The 17,916-nt window shown below is 53.5% G+C and overlaps 8 protein-coding genes across 8 annotated transcripts; 3 read left to right on the forward strand and 5 right to left on the reverse strand.

Moving 5' to 3' along the window:
- Positions 1-57: 57 nt before the first annotated feature.
- On the forward strand, positions 58-1,220 carry CLAFUR5_04898 (MFS-type transporter calB; the record flags this gene model as incomplete). The annotated part of the gene is given in 4 exon segments (XM_047904046.1): positions 58-135; positions 147-390; positions 497-616; positions 667-1,220. 4 exon segments carry the CDS (start codon positions 58-60, stop codon positions 1,218-1,220), a joined length of 996 nt encoding a protein of 331 aa, XP_047760719.1.
- Position 1,221: 1 nt separating this feature from the next.
- CLAFUR5_04899 (MFS-type transporter calB) lies at positions 1,222-1,856 on the forward strand (the record flags this gene model as incomplete). The annotated part of the gene is made up of 2 exons (XM_047904047.1): positions 1,222-1,395; positions 1,461-1,856. The coding sequence occupies 2 exons, from the start codon at positions 1,222-1,224 to the stop codon at positions 1,854-1,856; spliced, it is 570 nt and encodes a 189-aa protein (XP_047760718.1).
- Positions 1,857-2,301: 445 nt separating this feature from the next.
- On the reverse strand, positions 2,302-4,002 carry CLAFUR5_04900 (F-box/TPR repeat protein pof3; the record flags this gene model as incomplete). The annotated part of the gene is made up of 1 exon (XM_047904048.1): positions 2,302-4,002. One exon carries the CDS (start codon positions 4,000-4,002, stop codon positions 2,302-2,304), a length of 1,701 nt encoding a protein of 566 aa, XP_047760277.1.
- Positions 4,003-4,929: 927 nt separating this feature from the next.
- On the forward strand, positions 4,930-6,438 carry CLAFUR5_04901 (uncharacterized protein; the record flags this gene model as incomplete). Its single annotated transcript, XM_047904049.1, has 1 exon — positions 4,930-6,438. One exon carries the CDS (start codon positions 4,930-4,932, stop codon positions 6,436-6,438), a length of 1,509 nt encoding a protein of 502 aa, XP_047760050.1.
- A 729-nt stretch (positions 6,439-7,167) lies between these two features.
- CLAFUR5_04902 (uncharacterized protein) lies at positions 7,168-9,823 on the reverse strand (the record flags this gene model as incomplete). Its single annotated transcript, XM_047904050.1, has 2 exons — positions 7,168-9,660; positions 9,734-9,823. 2 exons carry the CDS (start codon positions 9,821-9,823, stop codon positions 7,168-7,170), a joined length of 2,583 nt encoding a protein of 860 aa, XP_047760048.1.
- Positions 9,824-11,605: 1,782 nt separating this feature from the next.
- CLAFUR5_04903 (uncharacterized protein) lies at positions 11,606-12,396 on the reverse strand (the record flags this gene model as incomplete). The annotated part of the gene is made up of 2 exons (XM_047904051.1): positions 11,606-11,711; positions 11,744-12,396. The coding sequence occupies 2 exons, from the start codon at positions 12,394-12,396 to the stop codon at positions 11,606-11,608; spliced, it is 759 nt and encodes a 252-aa protein (XP_047760276.1).
- A 213-nt stretch (positions 12,397-12,609) lies between these two features.
- CLAFUR5_04904 (uncharacterized protein) lies at positions 12,610-14,172 on the reverse strand (the record flags this gene model as incomplete). The annotated part of the gene is made up of 2 exons (XM_047904052.1): positions 12,610-13,074; positions 13,786-14,172. 2 exons carry the CDS (start codon positions 14,170-14,172, stop codon positions 12,610-12,612), a joined length of 852 nt encoding a protein of 283 aa, XP_047760275.1.
- A 529-nt stretch (positions 14,173-14,701) lies between these two features.
- Positions 14,702-17,594, reverse strand: CLAFUR5_04905 (uncharacterized protein; the record flags this gene model as incomplete). Its single annotated transcript, XM_047904053.1, has 5 exons — positions 14,702-14,817; positions 14,876-15,455; positions 15,513-15,940; positions 16,003-16,117; positions 16,173-17,594. 5 exons carry the CDS (start codon positions 17,592-17,594, stop codon positions 14,702-14,704), a joined length of 2,661 nt encoding a protein of 886 aa, XP_047760274.1.
- Between the last annotated feature and the right edge of the window lie 322 nt (positions 17,595-17,916).

Raw genomic sequence — 17,916 nt, forward strand, 5'->3', positions numbered from 1 at the left:
GGTACACCTCCGTCCAGATCTCTAGGCTGACTCCACGTTCGAATAGCGTTGGGTGGTATGGAAGCGCCTACGTACTGTCAAGGTATCGACGTCCCTCCTGGTGCATTAAGCATCATTGACACGACTCGTGCCAGCGTGAGACAAAGCTGATTGAGGACACCAGTGCAGCGCTGCAACCCTTCACAGGGAAACTCTACACGTACCTGAACGTAAAGCATATGTATTTGATCCTCGTCACCATCTTCGTGATCGGCTCGTTGATGTGCGCTATTTCAACCTCGTCGACCTTCTTCATCTTGGGACGCATGGTCGCTGGAATCGGAAGCTCGGGATTGGAAAATGGTGCTATAACCCTCATTGCCGGCGCGGTACCGTCGCATGACCGACCTTGTAAGCTGATTGTGGCGCGACCACTTTCGTCTGCTGGATGATCGTTGTAAGCGCTGACTCATGACTTTGCTACACAGTCTACAATGCCCTAGTTTTGGGAGGTCAGTACAGCCCACTGCAAGACCGTATTGTGTCAGCTCATTAGACTTCAAAGTCTGTCAGGTAGGCATCGTTATTGGGCCCGTCGTCAGTGGCTTGTTAACACAATATGCAAGCTGGAGATGGTGTAGGTTGATCACGCGCGCACGCTGCTTTCTCAGCTCACAAGACCTACAGGTTTCTACATCAATCTCCCACTTGGCGCGACATCAGGGACGTTTTTGCTCTTCACGCACATCCCAGAGGTCACACACAAGCCGCCATTCTCGCTCGCGGTGGCCCGCAGCATCGTACCCAGACTGGACCTTGTAGGTTTGGCTCTCTTCGTGCCGACAATGGTCATGTTCCTGCTTGCGTTGCAATGGGGATCGAGCGAGTATGGATGGAGCTCGCCGCACGTGATCCTTCTCTTCGCAGGCTCCGGAATGTCCTTGATTGTGCTGACCTTCTGGGAGCGGCATGTGGGCGACCGAGCTCTCATACCACTCCACCTGCTCAAACGACGAATCGTGTTGACCGGTGTCCTGTACGACGCAACTTTGTTCGCGAACAACTTTGTTGGCGTCACTTACGTGCCTATCTACTTCCAGGCTGTCAAAGGTCTCATGCCATCACTTAGCGGCATCTACACGACCCTCCCAGATTTTCATTCAGTTACTGGCGCTGATCATATCAGGCTCTCTTGGTGGGTAAACTGGGCTTCGTCAGATACGTACAGAGCACGCGGCTGACATGTGCCGTTCCACAGTGCGACGCTTGGGCTATTTCGTTCCATTTGCTGTTCTCGCAGGAGTAACAACGACTATCGCTTGTGGCCTTATATCAACCTGGAACCCCGACACTCCGCCCGCAATTTGGATCATTTACCAGATGTTATACGGTCTGCGAGGGATGGGGCTCCAGATGGTATGTCAAGACAAACACACCGTTCTTGTATTCACTGTGTCTGATCGCAAGTAAAATGTGTGCAGGGGATTATCGCTTGCCAAAGCGCTGTGACTTCAGCCGAGAGTCCTAGTGTGATCGCATTTTTGTTCTTCGCAGAGAATCTAGTATCGGCCGTCTTCACCATCGCAGGCGGCGCTGTCTTTACGCAGACTCTTCAACGGCGAGTTGCAATCTTAGCACCATCGGTGAGCCCCAGGGCAGCGCTGGCCTCGGGCGGTGGTGCGGAAGCGGTGCGGTCCCTACTACCGTCTGGTAGTCCAGAGCTGCCTGGGCTACTACTTGCATTCTCCGACGCTGTCATCGCAGTCTACTACTTGTTGATGTCACTGGGCGTGGTATCCTTTGGTCTGGCATGGGCCATGGGTTGGGTGGACATCCGGAAGAAGACGGCCAGAGAGAACGAGCTGCGACAAGATTGAAGCATATTTTGTCGCCGTCTGATTCTTCCTCCTGCTGCTACCATCAGAGAGTTGGGATGGTGCATTGTCTCGAGAGCACCCGAGGGCTGGTGACAAAGTTGATTGCCACCTAGCGTTACGATCCCCTGCAGAAGCGAGGCCGTTGCTTTAGCCCGCTGGCATACAGCTAAGTAGCGAGGTCCGATTAATGCAGTCGAGGGTACGGCGCGTCTACCTATGTCGATTCTACGGATATACGTTCATTTAGCAGCTCTCCTGAATTGAAATCGACAAGTATAGCGGCGGCAACATACTTTGTCACCAAGCCTTGACAGTAATCCCGTCGGCGAGCTCGGCGAGGCTACGTCTTAGGCACCGAGACCCAGAGGCAATACGAGACACACAACTCACATAGAGCTGTAAGGACATGGATACTGTTGATCTCTTCCTACGCTGGCCCGAGAACTTAATATCGCACCTTCTTGCCAGTGATCTGATTGCTCGTGTTCCCAAACTGCACCTTCAACCCTTGTGCTCTTGCCCAGTCGACTGCATCTCGTCCGACTTGTAGACAGTCGTTGGCTACCAGTTCTTTGACATGTCCAGCTTTGACGATCTCCTTGATCGCAATTCCAGTGATAGAGCTCCCGCTGAAATCGAGCGAGCGAAGCTTCTTGTAGGAACGAATCATACTCTCGACATGATCATCCTTGAGGTCCAGGCATCCTGTAATCGCCCAGTGCTCCAAGTCAATCAATCTCTCCTCCAGGAGGATGGTGTTCGATGGTATGTTGGGGTTGACCATACACAGTGATTCGAGCTTTGAGATATCGGGTATCTCCTTGCCCTCGTAGTGAGTTATGTTGAACGGACCAACCACATCAGAGAGGATCGCCCCGGGAAAGTGCAGTTTGACATCGAGTAAATTCGGAAGTCTTGACCACTTCAGGCCCGCTTGGTCATTGGCGGCACCTTCCATGGAAATGAAAAAGTTGCTGCCTACATACGATCCGCCACAGGATGTCGCGAGGTCCAGCACCTTGACAGACGGCGGGAGGGTGAGCTGTTGTGGAGAAGTAAAACGCAGACGTAGCCGGACGTACTCGAGATTCTGACATTGGCGAAGGTCCAGAAAACCAAGATCGGGTAGTAAAGTCGGTGTCGTCAACTCACGCAACGTCAAAGAGCGCAATTTCGGAGAGTTCTCGCTCAGATTGGCGCATAGCAGTATTGCGTCGATGGTATCGGCCGTTAGGTCCAAAGTCGTGAGCATGGGCAGCTTGAAATGCCATGTCGAGCCAAATGATATGTGTCTGACTCGTGCACATTGTAGGAGCTCGAGCCTGTCGCTATGTTGGCGTGCGAGGGAATGCAAGACAGTCTGGCTGATGTCGGTGCCATGCAGGATCCTCAGCTCGCGCAAACCCTTCGCTTTCCGTAAGACGTCGACCAGGTTCTGCCCTTGTAGACCAGTTTCCAATAGCGTTAAGCTTTGTAGTGAAGGTCTTGATGCCAATGCTGCAAGCACTTTGTCAAAGTCATTCAGCCTGTTGAGGGTCGCAGCTTCGAGCTTTGAGTACGCAGTATTGATGGCGGCACTGATGAACTTGTTCAAGACCCTCGCTCGTGCTCCTGTAAGATCCAGATGCCTCCAGAGATTCGGCTCGGAGCGTATGAAATCCCTCCAGCCCTTCGACACTCGCGATATGGCGGTCCTCTGCCTGAAGCTCAGATACTCCAACACCATCAATGCCATCTCTCGCGGAAGCACTGTGAGGGGATCGACACTCTTCGGCGGAGCCACGTCCTTCAACACGTCCGCCTGCGCTTTCTTCAGCTCTTCGTAGCCTATCCCGACATGCTTGACCACCTTCAAGGCCTGGTTGTAGATGTCAAGTGCGGTGGACTTCTTTCCCATCTTCACCAGTATTCTGCCAGCACGCAAGTATCCTGTCGGATGTTCGCGCCATGTCTGGATCGTCTTCTTCGCAGCCTTGAGAGCATCGTCCAGGTCGTTGAGTTTCTCGTGCGTGGCCGCCAGATGATCGAGTAGTGTTGCTGATGGATCGCCTCGCTTTACTGCTCGCCGAAACAGGTCCAGTGCCTTGTCATACTCGCCGTTGCCGTAGGCAATACGTCCCTCACGACGTAGAGTGTCGGCGCTCATGGTAGATGCGAGGCGGTGTGATGTGAAGTCCAGTTGTGTTCGTGGAGGGGAAGTGGAAGACGCGTATATAGCGCGTAGCGCGTTTGAACATTTCACGCTCGGAAGTTCGAGCCGAGCGCTCTTGCCTCATCTTCCATCAGTCTTCACGTCGGTCATTCACTACACTTACTTGTCACATGCATCGCCGGCATTGGTCTGGAGCAGACGTCTCATCAAGCCGGGTCGAACGAAGGGGTATGTGGGTACGTCTTTACCAATTCTCGGCCATCTGGGCTGTCAGCGAAGTTTCAACATCTATCCGCCACTCACTGCGTTACGCGGTCGTCCAGGCGACAGCTATCACAGCACTACACAGCCTGATATAGGCCCAGGAAGACGACGTACACAAGACAGCGATGCTGGTGAATGATGCATTGATGTCTCCAGCACATGCCAGAAGTTCAGCTTCGGGCATCAACCCTCGTTTAGCCGTTTCCGCAGCTCCACTCATTTCAAGTCGGTGCCAATGGGAGATGACGAAAGCTGCAGAGGCGAAGAAGTCCCGCACTTCGACAACCGCCAAAGAACCACACCACGTTCTCCCACCACATCTGCACATTCCCTCAACTGTTCTCTGCATGTGATTGACGGTACAGTCATCATTCATACCCTTGCTTTCCTTGCCACCTCTGCCTGACAATCTCCCCTTCTGCTGCATCCTTTGTACACTCCTTCCACTTGACGCCCCTTGCGACGGCCTCACAACGAACAACATCTCGGCTACGACGAAACCATTCTGCTGCATCCCATATTAAAGTTCCGAGCGAGCCAAACCAACTGCACAGCACGCGACTATTGACATACAGGAAGTGGGAGGAGCCGACTTCACTGCACATCCACGGCAGGAACAACAATACTATTGCTACACGCACAGGCACTACGCCACTAATGTCCACATACACGACAATGACGACCTGCACGAAGACCTTTACAGAGACTCGCGAAGAGCCGACAGTGGGCGCATCATCAGGCGCCCAGATAGATCATGAAATCGAGCGAGCGCGGAAACGAAGACGGCATTCGAGCTACAACCCGCGGTCATGGAGTGTGGAGAGGGAGAATGCACAGATCGCCGTCGAGAAATTCCTGAACGACCTGGGCAAGAGGTTGGAAATGCTGGAGACGTACGGCTCGCTCAAGTTCGACGAGGGAGTCAAGAGTGTGCATGACACATTACACCATGTGCATGAAAGGTGTGCACAAGTCTCGGACGACCTGATAGACGCTGGAAGACGGCGGAGGAAGGTCTTTGTAGAGACAATGGAAACACACTACAGAGACGCATTGGCGAAGAAGGACACATTGGAGCAAAAGGTACAGGAAGGAGTCAAGGTCATGGAAGCCAATCTGGTTGCTCTCGAGCAAAGAGCATACAAGATGAGGGAACGAGGTCTGACGGCAACCGCCCACGAAATGTTGGACTCTGGTATCGCATACATGGAGAGCACAGCAACCACGGCCGCCGAGATTGTCCACGAGGGTGCAGATGCAGCGCGGAGGGCCAAGGAGAAAATGAAGCTGAAGGTGGAGGTCGCTCTTGTGCACGCTCGAAAGCACGGCCTGGTCACATACGATATGCTACCCGAACCTTGGCGTGTCAACCCGCACATCCTCAACGGCTACCGCTTCAGCGAAACCAAGCTCGACTGCATCCGAAGCTGCTTCACCATCTCCAACGAGTTCTTCAACATCTGGTCCCACGCCATCGGCCTGATCATCGTCCTAGCAATCGCCTTCTACTTCTACCCCAACACCCCCGCTTTCACCTCAGCAACTTACTTCGACATCGTCATCGCCGGCTGCTTCTTCTTCGCCGCATGCAAATGCCTCGTCTGCAGCTGCATGTGGCACGCCATGTCCTCCATCTCCGACCAAACCTTGATGGAACGCTTCGCCTGCGTGGACTATACTGGCATCTCACTCCTCGTCGCCGCTAGCATCATGACAACAGAGTACACCGCTTTCTACTGCGAACCATGGAGCCGTTGGACCTGGATCAGCTTGACGTTTGGCCTTGGCATCGCAGGCGTCATCCTTCCCTGGCACCCTACCTTCAACCGCGCAGACATGGCATGGGCGAGAGTGGGTTTCTACGTGACACTGGCAACGACTGGTTTTCTCCCCGTCTTTCAACTCACCTACGAGCGTGGCTTCGGCGAGACGCTTTACTTCTACGCTCCCATCGTCAAATCCATCGCCGTCTACCTCGGCGGTGCGGTAATGTACGCGGCCAAGATCCCCGAGCGTTTCCTACCCGGATGGTTTGACTATGCCGGTGGCAGCCATAACATCTGGCATTTGGCGGTGCTCGGTGGGATTCTGTTCCATTATAGTGCGATGCAGAGTTTCTTTGGTGAAGCTTTTAGGAGGGCTGATGTGGGGTGCTCGACGTATTAGAAGATAGAGAGCCTGGGCTTCAACGTCAGGTCTGTTTGTTGCATTGGCATTGCGATATGCATTGGGAGCTGGCAGGTTTGTACAGACTTGGCCTGCTGGTGAATTTTTTGGTGTTCATATGTTAGCGTTCTGAGCGATTGTTGGTATTCTTGAATTGAGCACTGCTCGCTAGGCACTGCCTAGTGCCTTATCGTCTTCTCCCTTGTTTCTTCGTAGGTCATATCTTGGTGTATTAGTGTGATTTCCAGGTTCCCTTCAGAAATGTCCTCGGGATCATCTCGGCATTGGTGGTGGTCAAAGTTTCAAACTCAACCCACGATCGTTCTTGCCTTCCTCCCTCTACGCTTCCCGTCTTTGCAACCTTGCGGGAAGGTGGTCTGACAGAGAGCTCCACGCCCACGCCGACAGCAGCACTAGCACGACCGATCCTTTGCAAACACAGCTGCTGCCAACACAGCCACCATCCTGGTCATACATCAGGTCGTCACAACGATATGGAACGCGGTCACCATCGCTCTTCACAGGTCTGCCTGCTTCATTGCAGCAGAGCTTCCGGCTGACCGCAGCAGCTGTCATTGATAGTCTGGGCAGGGAAGCATAGCTGATCCAGCGAGTGTCATTGCCTGATCCGCTACAAAGCTGACAATTTACAACACCTGAGCAAGCAGCACAAGCAAAGTTACAAACGAGTACGAAGGGGTATCTCGAACATCAAAACAACAACAAACATCATCGCGCCTCTCCCACTGGCGACTGCGGCAGGCTGATTCGGCCATCAACAATGCCAAATGCGCTGATCCGCACTCTAGCTCTTCCTCGAGCCTCACGCTCTTCTATCTCCGCAGCTTGGTTGCTGTCTTCTGGGTACTCCGAACTTGCCGACGATGCTAGCGATAGGAGTGAGTCGGAGCTCATGTTCCTCGCCGATTTGTTCCCACGTGGCGTTATGGCGCCTGTTGGTGTGTAACAGCCAGCGTTTACACTGACCCGCCCGGTATGGTCGCCGTCGATCGGATGCTTGGCTCGATAAGTGGGCGGTGGGAGCGCAGTCGAGGGCTTTGGCGTAAGCTCCAAATCCGGTTCTGCATCGTCCTCTTCCTGGTGGAAGTCGAACTCGAACTTGAACAGACTGGTGTCTGAGCTGAAATCGAACTTCTTAGTCATAGGTGATGACAACTCTGTGGCCGGCGAGTTGCACTCCCGCAGATTTGTTGTCGAGCCACTTAGATCGCTGAATTGGCTCGACAGACCAGAACATGTACTGGAGACCGGACTTGGACCAGCTTCATCGTACAGACCCAGCTGATGCATCTCCAGGATTGGCACCAATGTGTCGACTTCAGGTATGGGCGCCTCCAGCTCAGTATATTCGACGCAACCCTGGAAGCATGTTTCCGATCTCCTACTGTCATCTGCTCCGTTGCCATATCCCTCGACCAAGATCTCGCAGAAAGATGACATCTTCTTCGGAGCCTGCAGCCAGCTGTCACGTCTGAAGCTGTTACGCCTTGCTTGCACTATGCCATCGACATTCACGCTGTTTCTCCTTGATTGCAGGCTTCCGACTACTGACCGGTGCAAAGAGGTGACGCCGGATCGGATCGACGCTGTTCGCGACAGCTGAGGACTGCTTCGCTGAGGTAGCTGTGTCAGGCTTTTGTCAGAATCAGACCTGTTAAGGCCGGTCATCGCGAAGTAATCCTCGGCGCTTTCTGCTTCGCAATCCGGATGGATCGAAATGCGGTCTTCCTCAAGAGCTTCCCGTATGGCAGCCATCTCTGCAGACAGTCGCTTGACCATTTGCTCATCCTCTACTGCCGGCATGATCGATTGCTCCCATGGCACGCATCCACTGGCCATAGCACACATTGGATACAATGGTGTCTCACTGTCCTGCACCTCAGGCGGCGCTCGAGTGATACTTATAAGCATCTGCAATACCCCGTAGACGAGCAGCCATCTCACCTTCCGGGACTCGGATAGCGACACTTTCTCCTCCAGCCGAAGACCTTCGAACCGAATATATTCCTGGACCAATCGGTTCGCCATGACATTAGGATTGTCAGCATTCGAAGCTGTTGCCAGGGCTTGCTTGACGTGGGACCTCAACCTCGGCTGGGAAGCTGCATCGGAACGGCCCAGCATGAAGCTCCGGAGTCTAGATGCTTTTTGTGGTAACATTGTGCTTTGTCGTGTGCCATCTTTTGGTAGCAACGGGACAGGATAAGGTAATGGTGAGTATCTATGGCGCTGGTTGAAGACAGAGATATTCTGCGTTGTGCACACGCCGCCACTGACGCCTCTGCTGCTGGTGGGGTCGTTTGTCGACTGGGTATCAGCGAGGTACTCATAGACGGAGCGAAAGTCATCGTGCATGCTCTGCCAGAGCTGCTTGTTCCATGGACTGCCTGGGTCTGGAGGAAAGTATCCAATGGTGTTCACATAGAAAGAATGCAGCGTGCTCCGGAATCGGTCAAGGTGATCACGCAATGGTCGCGAAAGGCCATGAAACTCAGGACCCAGTTCTTCTTCGAGGAAATTGCCAACGGCTTTATTCACTCTGGTGATCTGAAGATCCATCTCCAAAGAGGCTCGATCGATCAAAGCCTTCGACGTTTTGCTCAGCCTGGGCGCTTCTGGGCTGTTGTCTAGCTGATCCCGCATACCCACACAATGCGCGAACGCATCGATCCAGACATGCTTGATACGGGCAAGCTCTGCGAAATGCATCCCAGCGAGCGCATAGTCTGGACTGTTGGCGAAGTCCAAGTATCCTTGCTCTTGACAGTATTCGAGGAATGCTGTAGTGCCAACGCTCGCGGGACTCCACGCTTCGATGCGATGTGCGAGGTCAGCAAGTGCTTGACCAAGAGTCTCGCCAACGAGGGGACGATCCAAGAGGTAGGCGAAGTAGTTGCGGGTGCCGACGTGGTAGAGGAAGGCCTCGGATCGTGCGAGCTCGGTGGGTGCTGCGAGGTACAGCTCAAGCAGCTCAGACACCTGGTTCCTTGGTCCGGAAGCGTCGCACGTCTTGTCGGAGTTCGTCTCGTTCGCCGTGGCAGCCGAAGTTTCGTTCGTTCGCAGACATCGACTCAAGAGGTATGTGTTCTCGGATTTCTCCAACGGCGTGACAGAAACTCTCAGGCTCGCTCCACGCCGCGAAGCGCCAGGCGCATAAAGATGAACAGAGCAGTCCCCATCTTCGAACCACAACTCCTCGTCCTGCAGACGCAAGTTGTTAGACCACAATTCTCCGACGTCGCAGACATCCGATGCAATGCCAAGTCAAACTCACCTTTCGCAGGCCATCCCATGTCCGGCTGGATTTCGAGTATCCGTCAAAACGCTTCACCAAAGAAGCACATCCTGTTCTGTTCAATCCCATTCTCTTTCAAGCGTCGTCCTGTTTCGGAGTTCCAATGCTTGCCCTGTTCCTGTTTCCACCAAGCTGGGTAGCTGGCAGAGGAATTGGACACGGGTACAATGTGTGTAAGATCAATCAGTCTTCCTCATCAAGCACTTCTCACCCGCACCTTCATGCTGAAACACAACAGATCGTTCATGCAGCGTTTCCCCGAACCCGAATGTGCGAGATGCTTCAATGTGCAACAGTCATAGAGACGCGCGGAAGTGGATGATGATGGCGGTAAGTACTGTAGTGGAGCTCTTCGAGCTGTGGATGAGACGACATGCAGGTCTGAACCTACGAACAAGATGTGGGCTGGCCTAGTTCGGTTATCTGAGTTCATGTCAAAATCCTCCATGCAAGCGCTTGCTGATGCGCACGGATGATGCAATGCATGTCTATCACACTGACGCCAGTATTTGGAGGCGTTGGCTGGGAGCCGCCACTAGCAGGTAAAGAAAGTAGAAACTCGGCACTTCGTTGAACTTGGCGATGGACGACTCAATGCTCACCTCATGGAGCTCATCGAGGTGCATGATGATGAACACTCTATCGAGCGTTGCCAACGAGATGTCAGCGTCAGACCAGTGGCCATGCGTGCCATGCAGGAGTGATGAGTGCAATGAGATGCACGGCACAGGGTTTAGTCAGAGTTCGGAGAGTGCTAGCGTGTCCGGACCCGCATGAACGATGTCTTGGATATCCCGCATTGGGTTGTCACGGATGTGCTTGAGCAAGGCATGCTTGGCGACTTCGCCGCAGTTTGTGTCTCAGATGTGTCTTGCACGCTGATGTTTGACGATGGGGAGAGGTACCTGTCAACTTTTGCGAGAGCTCTTGAATACCACGATGTCTTCCATCAAGCTGCTCAGCGACATGTCCTCGGCGCAGCTCTGGAGACCGCCACAACAGCCACAGGTCGCTCCGGGCCGACGCCCGTACGCAGATGCAATCTTGCCGCACGTGTCTCGTTGGTTGGCGTCACAGGCCCACCTCTCCGCATCTCATCCTTTCTCCCCTTCCGACAGTTCGGGACGAACACTCCGTGACTCCATGCTTGATCTTGAGCATGAATCTCGTCTTTGACAGCGGAACCTCTGAATTTGACATGATATGGAGCATATCATCACTTCATCATGCTTGCTTGTTTCCCGCGTCTTGCATTGGGCCAGAAACACTTCTGACGACGGGCTCATCTCGACTACGGCAGCTCGATCATGCAGATGCGGGACGGAGTTGGCCAGGAACGAACATTGCAGGTTTGATGAAATACAAGCCAGCTCTGCCAAGTCTGGTGGCTGACGCGTGAGCTGCAGCACACCGCGGAGATTATGACAAGACCCGCATGGCTTGCGTTTGGGGCTTTCGATGTCTTGGGGTGATTGGGGTAAGCTGGCTGGACGACGTGGTCAATGGAAGATGCTGTATATCACGACAAGTCTGTGGCTGGTGCTCCGCGAGGCATTGATGGCAGCAGAAGACTGACTCGCGGTGGACTGCCACCCGTGCTCACCCTTTGAGGCTGCCGCGTGGCACGAGTAAGCTTGAGTCGGGACATTGCTCGAGATACATTGTGGTAATCATAGTTGATGTGCTATAAGAACGCCCACCAAAGTGTTGTCAAGTCTACAGCTGACTGCCGAATGCGTTGCCTTCAAACGGTCATTTCACACTTTAGCATCCCACGATGCTGACCCTTCCAGCAGACTTGGTCGAAATGTCCTTTTCCGACCTCAACAGGTACAGCCAACCAAAACATCGTCATCCATCATCTCCACAGCCTGAATCCACCGCTCTCCAGTCCGCACCGTTTGCACCTTGAATGCATCCCGCCTCAGCCTTGATCCCCTCCACGACCTTACAGTGCCTACACGATCTCCTACCAAGAATCGAACATACCGCTTGAAGGTCTTCGTGGCGTGATCTGCACGGCAGCATGCACAATAGCGCTGAGCATTGCCCTTTGCGAAGCGGATGCCCCGGAACAACACAACCTGCTGCTGGCCGAGGAGAAAGGGCCATGACTCCAGCGAAGCTTTGTCCGTTACCTCCCATGTCGTGTTGGCGTAACAGAGCTGGTATGCTTCGTTGTATATTTGTTTGCATGTCAGGAGCATACTAGGCTGGGGGATGGCGACCTTCTTGCCGTCGCGGCCGTAGTAAGTCCATGGACCGTGGTTGACTGATGTGCTGCGGACAATTTGAGGAAGGATCGTCGTTCTGCAGAGTGCAAGCTCATAGATATGATTGCGAATCTCTGGTGGGAGTGCAAGAAGCGGGGACTCGGTCTGGGCCGCCATGTCTTGACTGGGTGGAGGAGCATCGCGTTGGTGGGCACGAGTAGAAGGAGCAGAAGTCTTCTCGAGATGCTGATCGGGATGCTGCACTGCCGTCTGTGGCGCCCGAGTCGGTAAGTCGATGTGTGTGGTTGAGTTTGTTCTTGCTTTTGCTGCTCCCGCCACGGCCTTGACCAGCGCGATCACAGCCCGCGCAGCAAGTGTAGCGAGCTTGATCTTGACTGGGATGGATAGTCCTCGACTGGTGTCGGCCATATTGCGTAATGGTAAGTGGCAATGGCCGTTCAGTGCTTGAATTATGTTGCGTGTGTAAAAGAGGATTGAGAAGTGGATTTGGAAATAGCACTTGTGGGTCGATTCAGAGCTAACGCTCGCACGGACGTTGACACTAACTATCCATTCACCTCGCCCTCAGCAAGTGCACTCGTGGTCATTATTCACTTCACAATTGGCTAGCCCCCACCCGCATCAGTCAAGCAAGTAGTCATCGTCCTCGAGCTCTGCAGCTACTAGGTACCTCGGCCCAGACTCTCGTGTCCGCACTTTCACAACGTCCTCTCGTAGCAAGATACCTTCCTCCTCATTCAATTCCTTCCTGAACTCTTCCATAATCTTCTTGAACTCATCGCCCACCCCAACGTAGAAAAGTAGATAGTTCCGCTCAAAGTGGACCTCCTTGACCAGAATGGTTCTGAGCGAGCCGACGCTGACCAGCCAGCGCTTCAAGTCCCCGACGTCGTTCGCTTGGAAAATGGTGGCAGCATAGAAGAGCTGAAGCGCCTCCGTGAATGTCCGTTTGCACGTCAGGAGAATCGCAGTTGCCGAGGCGGGTGCCTTCTTGAGCCCGATGGCGACTATCTCGACGCCATCGAAGACGAATTGGTACAGTAGATGGTATTGCGAAGCTCCGGAGGCAGAGCCATGAGTCGAGAGCTGCCTTGAGGTGTGACGGGACCTCTCACGGATGTGAAAGGTAATCTTGCAGTTCTTTTGGTTCTCTTGTAATTCTTCTTGGCCGAAGGTGCTACAGCTGGCGTGATGGAAGCAGCCTCTCCAGCCAAGTTGTCCTCCGCGTATGATGTGATGTGTGTTCGCGCACGGCCTGAGCGACGCGAAGCTGTCGCCATGTCGCGCAATAGTGATGGTGTTCACGGTGCAGTTGTTGGAGTGTACGGACAGTGTACGGACAGAGGTGAGGTGAGTTTTAAGTACCCGGTGTGGACTTCGGACTTGCGACGCACGGACTCGGCGCTAAAGCTCTATTCACTTCATCTTCTGATTTAGTGCACGCACACGATGAACATTTTTGCAAACATCGCACCAGCCGACTATCATACTCAACAAAGAAATGTTCCGAGTAGCTGGGGATAATGGAAGACCACAAAGCTGTCAAAGAAATACTACATTGTTGTGCTAACGTTTTGCACAAGACATCGCTGAGCTCGTGGTCTACGTACAGTCACCACACACTTCCGACGGGGTGATCTCTCACACTTGTGCTAAACCAATAATATTGCATCTTTCCCTCCAACGACTGCATGGCCAGCGAGCGCTATCCCCTACTTCCTCGTCTTGTCCATAGCAACTCCCACACAGGCCCTCTCACTACCCAGCCCATGTCTAAAGTTCGTCACGATCTCTCACATCCTGCACCGGGCTCCAAGCATCCTGCATCCCCTGGGTGCGAACAGTCTTGACCCTGATCACACTTGCGTCCTTCAGCGTGCCATCTTTCTCGAGTTTCTGCATCATCTCCTCGAGCAGAACCTTGGTACTCTCCCCTGTTCCAAGTGGGCCAAGTCTCTTCGCCTGGCGGTTGTCGAACCTAAGTCTCAAGTGGATCTGCTTGGGCATGTGCGCCTCAAGCACCCTATCGGCTCGTAGAATGCCCATCCAGTACCTGAGCGAAACCATGTCTGGTACCTCGAAGAGGGTGTGGCCGTAGTAGAGTAGAGTGGCCTCGCCATGGACTTGTTTACAGGAGAGGAGGAAGTCTGGCCACTTGTTGCCCTGGCTGTCGTCTGTCACCATGTAGAAAGCCGGACTCGACTCTTTGCGAATGTGCCGGACCTTGGCAATGTAAGCGTTGATAGCATTCGCACAATCTCTTTCTTCGAGAGGCAGACCGAGGCAGTATCCAACCTTCGAAACCTGTAGACACTATACGAGTAGATGCTTCCGCGGGGTTCTCACCGCGAGAGAGGCCAGTAGTGTATCCAAGTCTTGAGAGAGCGAGGTGGTGGAATTGAGAATGGATCTGACCATAGAGGATGCAAAGATGAGAGGTGAAGAGTCTCCCCCGACGAGGCCTTGCCTTCACGGCTGCTGTGAATCCGATACGCTGCCATACTCGGCACTCTTCGGGTTATAAATGCTTATTCTACATATTCTGTTCGTCAATTCGTAAGATCTTTCATCCTATATGACATACCCGTCACATTCCCATGTATCGTCCATGCATGCCTGCTGGGCGCTGATGAAGCGCCATATCCCTAGCATGTGCGCCGAAAGTACCCAAAACGCCGCACCGCAGTACGCAAACCCGAAAAGCGATGTGCGATTAGTAGCCCTGAAGTGTAAGGAAGGGTAGCAAGAAGCGTGCTGTTTGCCTAGTCGTGTATAAACTTCGCATGTTTCTGGCGAAGGTGACGTTTTCTCTGCTCCTGAAGTGGTGTTCTGTAACAATGCTGTCAGCGCTGCGCATGGGACATCACATCAATGAATGCGTACTTACCATGTCGGTAGAGGTGGTTCCTGACGAATCCCAGAAATTCTACTTGAGCCGGCTCGCTCAATCGGGGCGTATGTGGGCCGAAGCTGCCATTGTCGCCCCACGCCTTGTCCCTGTACTTGCACTGGAACAGCCCGATCAGGAGCTTGTATCTATCATCAATGCGATCGAAGGCATTCTCGGCTTGACGTGTGGCATCTTCAGGTGACATCCCGCCGCGGGACGCTTCAGTGTCTGCTGTGAGCGGTAATATGCGTTGACTCTCTTCGAGGACCATGGCGAACCCCAGCATGACGCAGAAAGAGTGTATCCAAGTGGTCTCCTTCTTGCCACCGACGTGGAAAGTTTGCTGTTGCCACTTCAGGATTTTCTCATAGATCTGAGCTCGTAGCACGCTGAAGAAGAACTTGATCTGGCGATTGGCCAGTTTCGGTGATGTAAAAGTTTGGGGGTCGGGAGGTGGTGTCGTGTGTCGAATGCTACTGAGGACGGTCCCGAGGTTTGATTCAACGATACATAAGGTGTGGCCCATGATGTAGGTGATAATCAGCATGCGAAGAATGTCGTTCAGCAATGCGCGTAGCTAGACTGCAATCAGCATCGATCTCCCGACGTATACATAGTGAAAACGATCACTCACGGTGGCGTCGCTAGTGCTCAAATAGAGAATGCACATAGCATGGAGCAACTGTGCCTGGACCTCTTGCGGGTCAATGGCGTACTCTTCCTCGTAGATCGTCGACGCTAGACCCTCAAGATACTTTGGTTGCATCAGGCGCTCCAGGTAAGCATGGAAGTAATGGTCATCGCTGGTGTCAATTTTGAGAAGCCCGAAAGGAGGTGAATACTTCACTCTTCGTATTTGCTGTCCGGTATGATCTCGGAAATATTGATACTGTGTTATGATGTCGGGCGTTCTCGGGATGAATTCATAACATCGCCAGACCAGAGGCTCTCCATACTGCACGGAAAGGTACAGATCCAACTGATGTTCCTTGTCCCATCGAAGGACCTGGGACTTGACGAGGTCTTCGATCGGCTGTTTTTGATGGAAGATTGTCATTGAGGCTTTGAATGAAGGTCAGTGAGCCGTTCAACAAGCCGATTCTGAAAGGCATTGATGAACTTACGAGGCAGGAACTCATGGACAAAGTCGGGTAACTTCGAGCGATCGCATTCGAAATATTGTATCTGCCCCTTTGAAGCACGATTGATGCACCTTTGACAAGGCTCGCCATGGTCGCACTAGATCACCGTTATCTTCATGTAGCTAAGGGGTGTATTGGCATCTATCACTCACCTGATCCCTCTGCATCGCGCATCGCCAGCAGGCGCCTTTCTTCCGCATCGCATGGCTTTTCTGGCGAGTCTCAGCTGTGAGGTGCGAATTTCTTTGTCTCCCGCCTCGTTTGCCGCGGTCTGGTTGCGTGGACCGAATGGGCCCGATGGTGAGATGTTCGGAGTCTCGCTTCACTAGCGGCCTCGACGCCTGGACAGCTATGGCTGAAGGTGCGATAGGAGACAAGCTTGCTTGCTGTCTACGGCGCACTCCTAAGCTTGACAGTCTGCTAGAAGAAGGGTAGTCGAGATGGCTCTGTTGTTGTTCAGGCCTTGTTGGGCGAATCGCAGACACGTGAGTCGTGGATCCGTGGGTTTGAGGCACGGGTATGTTGAGCGGTCGAGCCTGCAGGCGCTCTTGTACCTGGGAAGGTACTATCCGCCGTTGGAATCGTGGGTGCGAAGCCAGACTGGGGGTCACCAGGGCATGACCATTATTATGGTGTGCAAAGGTGGGATGCTGAAATTGGCCACCAGCCTGCTGTTGCGTCATTTGCGTGCCAGCATAAGTTGGAGAAGTCTCAAGTCCCGCGTTCAAGTAAGCATTGGTTCTGCTCGTCGGTCCTTGGGCTGCCACCGCTTGCTGCGGATTGAAGGCCATGCCATTGTTTGTGCTTGGTAGCTGTTGGAGGGAGCCATCATTGAGTATGCCGAACGATGTCCTATAGGACTGATCGGTAAAGGACGTGTTGAAGTTTGATGTGCCCGACAGCAGATCTTCTTCAGCCCAAGACGCAGTAGGCAGAACAAGTTCGGCTGACGAAGTATAAGGCACGAAGCTGTCTTCCATCCTTGTGTTCGGTGGCAAAGTTGACAGACAATGCCACTGAGATTGCTGTAGCGTTCGGCTCGATGTCGGCATCAACTGTTGTTGCGAAGCTCCCAAGGCCAGGTGAGGTCGCGATGTGGCCCCTGATTGGCGTGGGGGCTGCGAGATCACGCTGGCGCTAACATTGCTCATCTCGTCCTCTAGCTCACCGACGTGCACATAGTCATCGGCTGAATATCTATAACTTCCCGGCGACGTTGATGCATCTTCGAATCCTGCGTCCTCGGCGGTGATGATGTCGTCGTCGTACTCCAGGAGGGTAGAGGTGGGTGTGTAGATGGGCCCGGCCGGGGAGAGCGACGCGCTGCCTTGGGAAGCTGCTGGCGCCTGGTCACTGTCTCTTCCTGGAGATGAATTTGCCACATCGCCTGGAGACGATGTAGGTGAATGTGAAGTGTAAAAGCTAGCTTCATGTTCAAAGATGGGATGAATCTGCGTCATGCCTTGATGGAAAATGTAGGGAAACGACAGTGTATCTTCCTCCGGCGACAAGTCGAAAGGAAAGCCGACATCGCACCCGACGGGCACAAATGGTCCAGCGAACATGGCAGTCATGGCTGCGAGTATAGCTCAGGCTTCCAAGTCACGCGGGGCCAGCATCGGTATGCCGGTGAGTGTGTGTGATGTGCTCCGCCGCGTTCGAGTCAAGGTCTGTCTGTGGAGGATTGCCGACGATGGAGCTTGGATCAAGCCTTCGGGATGTCGACGAGTGTTTGCGCGCATTTGCAGTCGCCAGCTGCCATGCGGCTCTGTGAAGCTGGGCGTGTGTAACGCAGATGATAGATCCCGTGAGCCCTGCCAGGCTGCCAGAGCGGTGTGGCTAGCGCAAAAAATACCGGTCAGCTCGGGATGGTGCTCACCGGTCGGTAGTGCGACG

The sequence above is a fragment of the Fulvia fulva genome, chromosome 4 (genome assembly GCF_020509005.1).
Source record: "Fulvia fulva chromosome 4, complete sequence".
NCBI lineage: Eukaryota > Fungi > Ascomycota > Dothideomycetes > Mycosphaerellales > Mycosphaerellaceae > Fulvia > Fulvia fulva.